This window comes from Eucalyptus grandis, chromosome 1 (assembly GCF_016545825.1).
Source record: "Eucalyptus grandis isolate ANBG69807.140 chromosome 1, ASM1654582v1, whole genome shotgun sequence".
Classification (NCBI taxonomy): Eukaryota; Viridiplantae; Streptophyta; class Magnoliopsida; order Myrtales; family Myrtaceae; genus Eucalyptus; species Eucalyptus grandis.
The window spans coordinates 15,889,178-15,900,253 of record NC_052612.1 but is presented as its reverse complement, the minus strand read 5'-3'; the positions used below and the strand labels follow the sequence as shown (position 1 = coordinate 15,900,253).

The following is an 11,076-nucleotide window of genomic DNA, read 5'->3' as shown; positions in this document are numbered from 1 at the left end:
CCAATGAAAATTCATTTGAGAGGCCCCATCACATCACATACTTACAATACTACATTGTTCCTCTTAATAGATACAAGCATCAAAGGTGCAAAGCACGTCATAGACTTTTATAAAGAAAAAGATAAAAAAAAATTAAAAATTAATATCACAAGTAATCTCAAACTAATATATTTGTAATAATTGAGGATTTTTAGTAATCAAAAATTAATTTGAGATAAAATTATTACAAATATAGAGGTTAAACTTGTCATAATGGTATCAGTTTGAATTTTTGATGATTGAAAAAGTAATTTATAGTAAATTTATTATAAAAGGATTAATTTATAATTTTTATAATATTAATTCAAAAATCAATGGGAATCGATAACATCGACACGCCAAAAATCATCTCGCCTTGCCCCACGGCAGAAGCAATCCAGAAAGAGAGACATTGACCAAGGCATCGCCCGACACCACGAGGATTCTCATCCGGACCGTTCCAGGGAATCCAACGGCTCGGATCCTCTCGCGCGCGCGCTGACCCCAAGGATTTTCCCGGAAAAAAAAAAAAAAAAAACGAACAAACGAAAGAGAAAGAGAAAAGAAAACGGAGGAAAATTTCGGAAGCGACTGACGAGTCAATGCCCCGTGTGGACAGTATAAACGGTAGAGACGGAGGAGAGAGAAAGCTCCCCAATTGTAGAGAGAGAAAGGGAGAGATCGCGGCCAGATTCCCGGTCCTTCCGCCGTACGAGGAGCTCGCCGACGACCGGAATGCCCCCCGGCGGCGGCCGCCGTTCGAGATCTGGAGGAGCCCGCCGCGCCGCCGGCATTGCGAATCCGCTTCGGGAGCTCGCGGTAGACCGGTCAACTCGCTCCGCCTAGCCGCTCGATCCCGGCGCGCGCTCCTGCGCCGTGGAGGAACGGGGGCCGAGGAGGATCTCCTAGGGTTTCGGAATTGAACTCCACCCCCCGGGGCGGGATCGGAGAAGCTTTTCTCTTCTTCCTCGGTGCGAATCGCCGGGGGCGGTGGTGGTGGTGGAGGCGGTGGTGGTTTTTTTTTTTTTTTTGGATGAGCGATGGGAGATAATCCGGTTGCCTTGCACACCGCGGCGAACGCGGTGCAGGCGCTGGGCCGGGGCTTCGACGTGAACTTCGACACGAGGCTGCTGTACTGCAAGGGCGCCGCGGGGTCGAGGGTGGTGCAGGTCGACGAGGAGCACGCCTTGGAGCTCCGGCTGTGCGATGGCCTGGCCGTGCGCGGCGTTTCCAGGGACGTCGGCGTCTCGCACCCGCAATCCGGCCGCCAGCAATCCGGGATTTACACCTACGATGAGGTATGGAGTGGTGATTGTTCGGCGTTTCTCGGCTTGTGGCTTAGCTAAATTTCGAGCGCTTTGTTCTCTAGATATCGAATCCCGGGGGACCCTTTGATGCTTGTCGTGGTGGAGTGATTTCCCACTGAACGTGTATCCACTTAGGGATTGTGAATTGAGAAGGGGAAAGTTTGAGGGAAGACACTGTTGCAGCAATGTGCTTGTGATGGTGGAGCGAGGGATGTTTCTGCCACTAGTACTGCTGTGTTAGCTGATATTTCCAAATTCTTCAAATTTGCAAGGAAATCAATTTGAAGTGAACCTTTACTCAGTGTTCAGCGCATGTACTGACATTTGGGAAATTTAGTTTCCATCTTCTGTTTTTCGTACAATTGGCGTACTTTGTTAGATAATGAGCTACCGCTAGACAATGCTGGCTCATTTTTAGTAATTGATTAGAGTGTGGCTTCAGCACGCCTTTAACAACCACCTTATTAGGAAGGGTGCAATGGTATTCCCCAAGTGACATAATTTCTTGAAATTGAGTGTTGGATATGCTAAAATCCATTTGCTGGAACAAAGTCTGCGTTTGTGGCACTGTTTCTGTTTTTTTTTTTTTTTTTTTTTGGTAAGAACACTGTTTCTGTTTGCTTCCTTCAGTTTTGGCAATCTGGCAACTCTGTGATATGTCAATTGTCCATGTGTTGAGCTGGCAGTCTGAGGCGGTTAAAACGTCCTTAGATTGGTCAGAAACTGATAAGATCAAATAACAAGTCAATAAAATCCAAAAACTTTAGAAATATAGAAATAATTATCTTATTTCATATGGGAGAACATAAAGTAGTTAAAACAAAAAAGGAAGATTTTCGAGCACATCATCTGTAGCTAGAGGCCCATCCGATCGTCCACATTGGATTTTTGATTGGATTAATGGATTGCGCAAAGCCTTAATGAAAGAACAGCGATAGAGAGAATATTCAAATTCACTTTGCTTATGAGGTGCAGACTATATGATCGGAATTTGTTCAAATTATATGTTGAGATATATAGTGATATTTTCTAAAATTTGTGCTCATTCAATTGTTGTATCATGTGTTTGGATGAGTGGGTGCAGATGGTGGAATACTTCAATGGAAAGGTTAATCTATTAGGAAGCCCTCCTTTAGGGAGCTTCAATGCTGCATTTAGCTTTACTGGCTCAAAGCATATTGATGCAGCGGCAACGAAGACCCTCTCTACAGATGGGTTCTATATACCACTTGCTAAGGTCGAAATTAGCAAATCTCCTTTAGTGTTGCAAGAAAATGTGAAGCAAGCAGTTCCCTCTTCATGGGACCCACACTCCTTAGCAAGGTAACATTTGGAGTTTCTAACTATTATTCTGATGTCATTAGTGTTGATCATTTTTAATATTTTGGCAGCTTCATTGAGAACTTTGGGACACATGTGATTACTTCTGTGACAATTGGTGGGAAAGATGTGATTTATGTCAAACAACATCAGTCATCGCCTCTGACAACTACGGAAATAAAATGTTATGTCCAAGAAATTGGAAACCAGCGATTTTCTGATGCAGAGAGTCATTCCAGTTCAGGTCAAATGAAGATTAAGGACAAGGCTAGTGCCGACTATTTCCTCATTTTCTTATATTGTAGTCCCATTTATTTGATCATTCACAGTACTATTTTCTGTGGACCTGTCTTAAACTCGACAGGGTGCAGAACCTCACTTATTTAATAGCCAGGGAGTATACCCTCAGCCTACGGGGGCACCATTTCTATCCGGTAAAGAAGTAAGTAACCTTCTTATTATTCTTTCCGATGGAATGCTTATGTGACACGGAACCTAAGTGCCTCTTTTTTGTCTTATTCTGCTTAGTTTGTACTGAGATTTATTTGTTGAAATAAAGTCCCTCTATTTTTGCCCATTCGGCAGAAATTTTCTATGATGCCTTCCTAGGAAAGATGGTAGTGAGAGTTTGAATTAAAACAGTTGTGGAAGTAATTGATATGTTTTCTCTGTTCTTCAGTATCTAGCTTCTAGATCAAGAATGGCTATTAGGCAATGAGGGGTCACCTCTATGATCATGCAGTAAAGTTCCCTCAAGGATTTTTAGATCCTGTTGACATGATGACTAAATATGAATCTAATTTGCTTGCCGACAATTTCTGCCTCCCATAATTAGGCACTTTCTTAGATTCAGAGTGCCAGTTTGCTTGACTTTTGAAATTGATCTTCTTGGAGGACTCTTTGCTGGTTTTTGTTCCAATATCAAGTATTTTCTTAGGAAATAATCTAAACTCTTTGAGATCTTGATCTTGTTTGTGTTAGTCGTCTTACTTTTTTGACATTTGCCATAAACAAAGAATTGGAGGCAGTCCATGTGGATACCAAAACTTGCCCTAGAGCCCAATAGGGTTAGAGGTTTATGACAGTTACTTATATTATTAACCTTCTTTTTGAAGGGTCTTCACTAAAGGTCTCAGTAATCCTAGAAAACAAGGATCCCATTGGATCCAGTGCTGTTTAAATAATTCCATTAAACCTGTATCAAGACAGACTCTAGTTTGGCAGTCTATAAGCCTGTGGGTGGAACAGAATTTAAGCATGCCAATAAAACTTCAGATCACTTCTGCAAAGGACATGGAATCTAGATTCCAATTCTTTGTGCTAGTTTTAGTACACGACTTAAGTTTGAGCCAGCATCCTAAATGCATTGGAGCACAACCTACATTAGTTTTACTTTTTGTCTTGTTAATCAAATAAAGAAATTTGTATTTGCATCTTAAAATCTGAATGTCAAGTTTCTGTCAATGCGATGGCAGGTGGTCTTTTTGGAGTGATAGATTGAGGGCACGCGTGATAAAATTTCTGTTTCTTAATTTCTCTATTTCTCTGTTCACCGGAATAGGTTTGGAAAATAAATCCGTTTGGTAAGATAACTTGATTTCTTTATTTCTGAAATAGATTTTTGTTCTAGAAATAGAGAAATCGAAGAAATCAGAAGCTGAAATATTTAATTTCTCAGTTTCTGAAATAGAAATATAATTTTTTTTTTCTCAACTTTTCGATTTAGTTAATTTAGTCCAAAATATTTTAATGATTTTTAAATATAATCATTTCAATCAATATTGATTGAAAGTCTTAACCATTGGGCCAGATGGTGGGAATCAAATGAATAAGGCTTCATTTGTTGCACGTAAGAGATTTCACGCATGGTAATAGTCAACTTGCCATATTCATATCTAATGAGTCTTTCTTCACCTACTCTTCCGTAGTACGCTAGACAACGTCTCTATTTGGCTAACTATTTTTTTTAATCATAAACTTCATATTGAGGCGGTAAAAATGGGTCAAATTATTAGGGTTTCATCCGATTTTCTTTTATATAGTGTCCTCACTTATCAAGACACGGGTAAAAAGAGATCTAATAAGGAATCTGTTGTTCTTGTAACAATGTTGATGAAAATACAGATTTTGATAATAAATTTTTAAATAATCCTAGTGTTGATAATTTTGAAAAAAAATTGGTGACGGTTTTTGAACATGGTGAGGATTTTTTTTAACAAAATTTGGAAAGAAATTGGAATTAGACTTGGAGTTAGGATTTTTTTTAGGAGATTAAACTATTATAATCATGGCTATCATTAGACTTATTTGATTAATATGAAATCAATTTCGGCAAAAACATAATGACATATTCACTACAATTGAATTTCAATTGATTTTTTTTTTTTTTTGCCACATTTATTTTTCGAAATAAAATATTACGTAATAGGAAACGTAAGCACATGTAATAGGAAATTCCATGAAATTGTATTTTCAACTTTTGTAATGTATTAGTATTATTTTGACTATTATTTTGTATTTGAAGATTTCCTATGTTGTTTTAGTATTATTTTGACTATTATTTTGTATTTGAAGATTTCCTATGTTGTTATCTAATCAATTTATATTCCTAGAAATAGAAATTTTATTCTGTTATCAAACGGATTTTTGTTCCGGAAATAGAAATTTTGAGTCGTTATATTTCTTTGCTCAGAAACTTATCCGGGAATAGAAATTAAGAAATCAATTTCTGATAAAAATTAATTTTTGGAACAGAAATTTTGTCATGCGCGCCCTGAAAGTGATGTGGGTGATAATTACCTCTTGAGTTATAAATATATTAATCATAGTTATGGTGTGTATACACTAGCAAGAAACGAGAGCTACGAGGACCGACTGTTGGAAGAAAAACAACGGAAAAATGGTGTTGGAGATTAACTTTCTACATAGTACATAAGAGGATTTTTGGGGGTGATTGTTTGTGCACTCTTCAATTTCAGTATAGCAGGAAAGTTTACTATTATACATCTAGTTATTTGGAAATGTTAGAAACAGTCTTTTGTGCATAATTTTGTATATGGGTGGCTTTTATCTGAAGCTGCTCTGCACAGGGATGGTACCCCCCTGGTACCTTATTAATGAAATCTTATCTATCACTAAATAAATTAATTAATACTTTCCACTTTTTGTCATTGATTCACATACTGTGTTGGCCAATATCATAATGTACGACAACCAACTAATAGTTTTTAGTTCCAGAAGTTGGCATTCCAGGAAGAGAACGCTTTTAGCATGTTTGAAAATTAGAACCCTTGGCCCTTCCTCTTTTCCAGTTGAATTAGGCAATATTCATGGGCCACTCAATGTTGAACCGTCCAACCTTTTTTCTTCTTCAGGTCTAAGAAACATGCAACTTGTTAAATCCTCCAATTTGTATTGGTGATGGTATTTTATACAGTGACAGATAATTGCAAATTTAAAGTACAGTGCCTTTGTTTATAAATGTGACAACCACTTGGAGAATGAGTTGCCTTTTTTCCGTCATAACTGTTTGAAATTATAATATTAATTCCATATGGGTGACTACACGGGTGCTATTTTGTTATTGTCATGCCATGAACTGAAGAGTTTTTTCTTATAATACTATTGAAGGATGTTACAGTGATATTCCGGAGGAGGGGTGGAGATGATTTAGAACAAAATCATTTCCAGTGGGCAAAAACAGTGCAGTCTTCTCCTGATATCATCGAGATGACCTTTTATCCAATTACAGCTCTCATTGATGGAATAACTGGAAAGGAGCATTTGACTCGAGCTATTAATCTCTATCTTGAATGTGAGGAGATTGATTGCTTAGGAGATGATTGAAAATTCTTCTTTCTTGTTCACTAGTTTCTTCTTTGAGCACACATGAACTCTCTTTTCACTTCTGCAGACAAGCCACAGATTGAAGAGCTGAGGTATTTTTTAGAGTTCCAGATTCCACGGATATGGGCTCCTGTCCAGGACAAAATTCTGGGCCCCCAGAGAAAAGAACCTGTTTGTCCATCTTTGCAATTTAGTATAATGGGGCAGAAACTTTATGTCAGCCAAGAGCAGGTATTGGCAGGGATGCTATATTTCCTATATCTGCATAGAGAGTAATATCCATAGTGTTTGGAGCAAAACACATCACCATTCAGACAGAGTCATGCATGGATGCTTGCACTTGAGCCTTGATACTCTTGGTTGCAGTATTTGGACTTGGTAGTCACAAACGAAATGATCAAGCTGCTGAACCTTCTCTCTTCACTGTATCTAATAAATCTTCGACAGCCTGTACCATCTAAGGGCTGATTGAATTTACAACTACAATTACATTGTGTAATTATCAATCAGTAAACCCTCTTGGTTTTCTTAACGGTCAACACTCCATGCAATTACATGGGTATTAGGCACGGGGTAATTTCTAATAAAGACTAATTTGTCGCATTCTATCAATCAAGTATATGAACAACTCTCTCTGTGCTCAGAATATAGAGTTAGGAGGTCCTTTTCATGAGAATAAGAGTTATTGTGGGCAGTTGTTGTATGATATCGAGAGCCATAATTAATTAAAAAAATTGAATCAAATGACATCGTGGTGAAATTTTCAGTTGTCCCCTGATATACATTGATGAAGCAATGCAGTGCATCACTTGCCTTGGCTTGCTTTAAATAATTTATTGTCTTGTTCTGGTGGGCCAATCAAGCTTGATATTGATTTAATGGTGAAATTTAGGATATTCTTTATGGTGTGTAATCATACTGATATTGCGTTGCCCTTTCATTTTTTGGACTAACACTAAGCTTGTAAATGAAGTTCAGCTGAGATTCACTCAACAAACATGCAGGTGTCAGTAGGAAGGAAACCTGTCACAGGCCTGCGGTTATATCTGGAAGGAAGCAAGCAGAATAGGCTATGCATACAGCTTCAACATTTTGCATCTCTTCCGAAGATCCTTCAGCCATACTGGGATGCCCATTTCGCAATTGGTGCTCCCAAGTGGCAGGGGCCAGAGGAACAAGATAGTCGATGGTTCGAGCCAGTCAAATGGAAGAACTTTTCACATGTTAGTACAGCACCAATTGAAAATACAGAGAGCTTCAATGGCGATCTTTCTGGTATCTACATTGTCACCGGAGCTCAACTTGGAGTGTGGGATTTTGGGTCAAGAAATGTTCTATACATGAAGCTTTTGTATTCTCGGCTGCCCAATTGCACAATTCGAAGATCACTATGGGACCATTCACCGCAAGACATGTCGAGGAAAGCTTGTAACAATGGAAGCAGTGCCAACTCTGATGCCTCCCATTCGAGTTCAAGCGAAAACCCTTCTGGTGGCAACAAGTTGGTGAAGTTTGTCGATATGTCAGAAATGAGCAAGGGACCACAAGAACCCCCCGGTCATTGGATAGTTACTGGCGGAAAGCTAGGTGTGGAGAAGGGAAAGATTGTTTTGAGGGTGAAGTACTCCTTGTTAAATTATTGAAAATGCGAATGTGCGTCTGTATCGTTTCCGGTGCTGACTTTAGTTAGGTGGGATCGGCGATTTTAGTAGAGATGCAGTAGTGTTCGCGTGTGGGGAAACATTGCAGTTCAAAGTTGTTTAATGGGTGGTCTTGAGCATGTATTATTGTTCCAATTTTGATGGGGAATTGCGTCTTCCTAATTTTGGAACGGGGCTAATATGCCCCTTGAACAAGTGGAGATTCCCAAATTGTAGATACACGTATCTGAAGTTGTCTAATTTATTGTCACAATGCAGTTTTTTCACCACTGCAACCACGTGCTGTGTCGTCCTTCCATCCTTGTCGTCCTTTTATCGTATTCCACTTAAAGACTCTTCTTTTGTTATATCTCCTCTTAGATGATCAGTTTACTTTAGGTGCCATCAGCTTTCAGTGATGGCTGGTCATAAGAAGTACCAATAAAGGGGAAAAGGCAATGAAACGAGTCTGGAGTGGTTTTGCAAAGATGCTTAAAGCAAGAAAGGGAGCAAACTTGGAAGGTGTTATCGGAAGATTCGCGCTACACAGAGCTTATCTTGGACCTCTCTGTTATCTGTCACCCTCTCGACGAGCTGATGGTGGGTTTTCCTCGAAGTCTCCCCAATGATGGTGTCTTGTTTGATTTGCCGGGTTAGGGAGACAGGGTGACCTGTTTACTTGTTTAGCTAGTTCGAACACAGATGACCTTGTAACATTGAAACTTCTGGTTTGCAGCCATCGAGTTGTCATCCACGTCACTCAAAACCGAAGGCTGTAGAGATGTTGCAGAGAAATGTTATTGTTCAGCTCAGTGCCCATTTTGAGTTGATAGAAGACGGTAGAGAATGTTAGTTGTGCAGGGCAGGTTCACATCCATGGCTTAATTCTAACATACGTGATGCTAAAGTGGAAGATAACACTGCTGGCTCATCTTAAATGGCAAACATGTTTTCACACACGAAACAAATCAAGCATCTGCACTCCTGGAGAGAATTTCGTTCCCTCTTGTTCTGTAGCTTTTTCCAAGAATCCACCTTCAGCAGCGAAACAAACACCGACCGGAATTTATGTATTTCGTATTTCTGCACATGCCTGATCAAGGCAACTTTCTAAGCATTCAGTTTTGTAAGTACATAAAAAAGGAACACACAAGCGATAATACTTTTAATGACTGGTTTTTCCATTTCCTTTTTGAGGTAGATTCCAGGATTGTACATTTATAAGCCTCGTCTCATATATGAACTAGGGATACATGTTTATGTGTTATACATCGATCTACGCCCTCCTCGGATAGATCATTTTCATTCACCTAAAACTGGTCGCCTTCGAAAGTCTGTCCGAACTGCCAACCTGCCGGGACAACGTTGTAGGTCGTGAGGGTCCGGCCGTTGCTGGCGGTGACCGTGAAGGAGAGGCTCTGGCCGTTCAGGTACGAATTGCTCTGCCAATTCTGGCCCCAGTTCCTTGACATTGGCATCCACCCAGTCCTTGAACCCTTGATGGACACCGATCGGACATCCCCTGCACCAGCCACATTGGTGACCAGCACCAGGTTGAAGTATGAATGGCCATTGATCGTGAACCTCATGCCTCCTTTCTTCACACAGGGGACCCTGTCACAACGGCACGGCGCAATGCAGCCAACAACGGTTAGCGCATCGGAAACGGGCAAGCTCAAGCTCGATCGTTAGTTTTGAGTCATGTAATTTACCTCCTGAAGCTCACGGGAACAATCCCGGCCCGGTACTGGGCGATCTGCAAGAACGCGGGCTCAGCCAAGTCGAAGTGTGCGCGAGGAGGGTTGCACCACCCTCCGTTGTCGCTGGCCAACGCGTAGTTAGGGGGGCAGAAGTTGGTGGCGGTCACCATGATCGAGTGGGGGAGGCACCATTTCGGGTCGCCGCTGCATCGGAGCTCATAGCACGACCCGCAGCTCAAGCCGCTGTTGAACAGAGCGGTGCTCAGAGCCGCGGTTTGGGTCCCGTAGCCCTGGCTGTACAAGTTGCCGTAGCCGCACGCTCCTCCTGCAACAGAGGGAAAGACACTCATCCTCTATGCTATTTTCTCATGCCAATATGTGATGCCAAAGACAATGTCTAGCCGGTTCGACTGTATATATGAAAATTCTCGCCACGTTCTAACTTACCCATCGTGCCGGATGCATCATGGCCGCCGTAGAACGTCGCGTGGGCACTCTGCCAGGGGCCGTAGTTGCCGGCGACGCTCCGAAAGAGCGCGGCATGCATGATGAACAAGAGAGAGAGTAGTGGCAAGCTTGGAATAGCACTAGGAGTTCTCATTTTCTACTGTAGACAAAAAGAGAGGGAGGAGGAGGAGGAGGAGGAGGTAGGAGGAGCTACTAGTGAGGCTGGTATGAGGATTAAGGTTTGAGAAATTGCTGTGGGAGGATGGGCTATTTATACAAGTGAGAGGGAGAGACAGAGAGGTAGAAGTCACTTACTAAGATAGAGATAGTTTCATGCCCAATAAATTAAATAGATAAGTAGATGTAGTAGCCAAAAAAAAAATTGGTAGATATGATATGGTTGGAGAGATGGGCCCCAACATCTTTCTTTTATCTCGTGCGTGTGTTTTTTATTTTTGCCTCTTCCAATCAACTTAATTAAAAAGCTTTAGTTATGACTTTATTTATTTTATGAAAAATGATCAATTGATTTGGAAAATAGTTTCCTAAAATAATCACTTATATCATTTACAAAAACTGATTGAGTGAAATTTTTTTCTCATCGTCTACCAAGATGTTTAGATATTAATTATTATCAGATGATGAAAACGATTTTTTAGCTAACTATTTTGAATGATACTTGTGATCAATTTTAGGAAAATGTATTTTAAGTCATAAATTTTTTTGCAAGATAGACAGAGACTAAGATCAAACCAGAACTCCAAACTATTGTTTAGCATGCTTCGTGCTTGAGGTTCC

The 11,076-nt window shown here is 40.4% G+C and overlaps 2 protein-coding genes across 2 annotated transcripts; one reads left to right on the top strand and one right to left on the bottom strand.

Moving 5' to 3' along the window:
• Positions 1–605: 605 nt before the first annotated feature.
• LOC104432358 (MACPF domain-containing protein CAD1) lies at positions 606–8,430 on the top strand. The gene is made up of 7 exons (XM_010044841.3): positions 606–1,316; positions 2,410–2,648; positions 2,717–2,912; positions 3,010–3,087; positions 6,276–6,459; positions 6,559–6,722; positions 7,496–8,430. Exons 1-7 carry the CDS (start codon positions 1,059–1,061, stop codon positions 8,132–8,134), a joined length of 1,758 nt encoding a protein of 585 aa, XP_010043143.2. The 5' UTR covers positions 606–1,058; the 3' UTR covers positions 8,135–8,430.
• Positions 8,431–9,228: 798 nt separating this feature from the next.
• On the bottom strand, positions 9,229–10,500 carry LOC104432369 (expansin-A4). Its single transcript, XM_010044846.3, has 3 exons — positions 10,279–10,500; positions 9,844–10,156; positions 9,229–9,745 (listed from the first exon to the last, which is right to left on the bottom strand). The coding sequence occupies exons 1-3, from the start codon at positions 10,430–10,432 to the stop codon at positions 9,442–9,444; spliced, it is 771 nt and encodes a 256-aa protein (XP_010043148.2). The 5' UTR covers positions 10,433–10,500; the 3' UTR covers positions 9,229–9,441.
• Between the last annotated feature and the right edge of the window lie 576 nt (positions 10,501–11,076).

Bases quoted from the DNA above. Each gene is read 5' to 3' on its own strand.
- LOC104432358 (XM_010044841.3), top strand. From the start codon at position 1,059: ATGGGAGATAATCCGGTTGCCTTGCACACCGCGGCGAACGCGGTGCAG. The intron at 2,913-3,009 runs GCTAGTGCCGAC...TAAACTCGACAG, and splicing joins AAATGAAGATTAAGGACAAG to GGTGCAGAACCTCACTTATT. The intron at 3,088-6,275 runs GTAAGTAACCTT...ATACTATTGAAG, and splicing joins CATTTCTATCCGGTAAAGAA to GATGTTACAGTGATATTCCG.
- LOC104432369 (XM_010044846.3), bottom strand. From the start codon at position 10,432: ATGAGAACTCCTAGTGCTATTCCAAGCTTGCCACTACTCTCTCTCTTG. The intron at 10,157-10,278 runs GTAAGTTAGAAC...CCTCTGTTGCAG, and splicing joins TGATGCATCCGGCACGATGG to GAGGAGCGTGCGGCTACGGC. The intron at 9,746-9,843 runs GTAAATTACATG...CCGTTGTGACAG, and splicing joins GTTCCCGTGAGCTTCAGGAG to GGTCCCCTGTGTGAAGAAAG.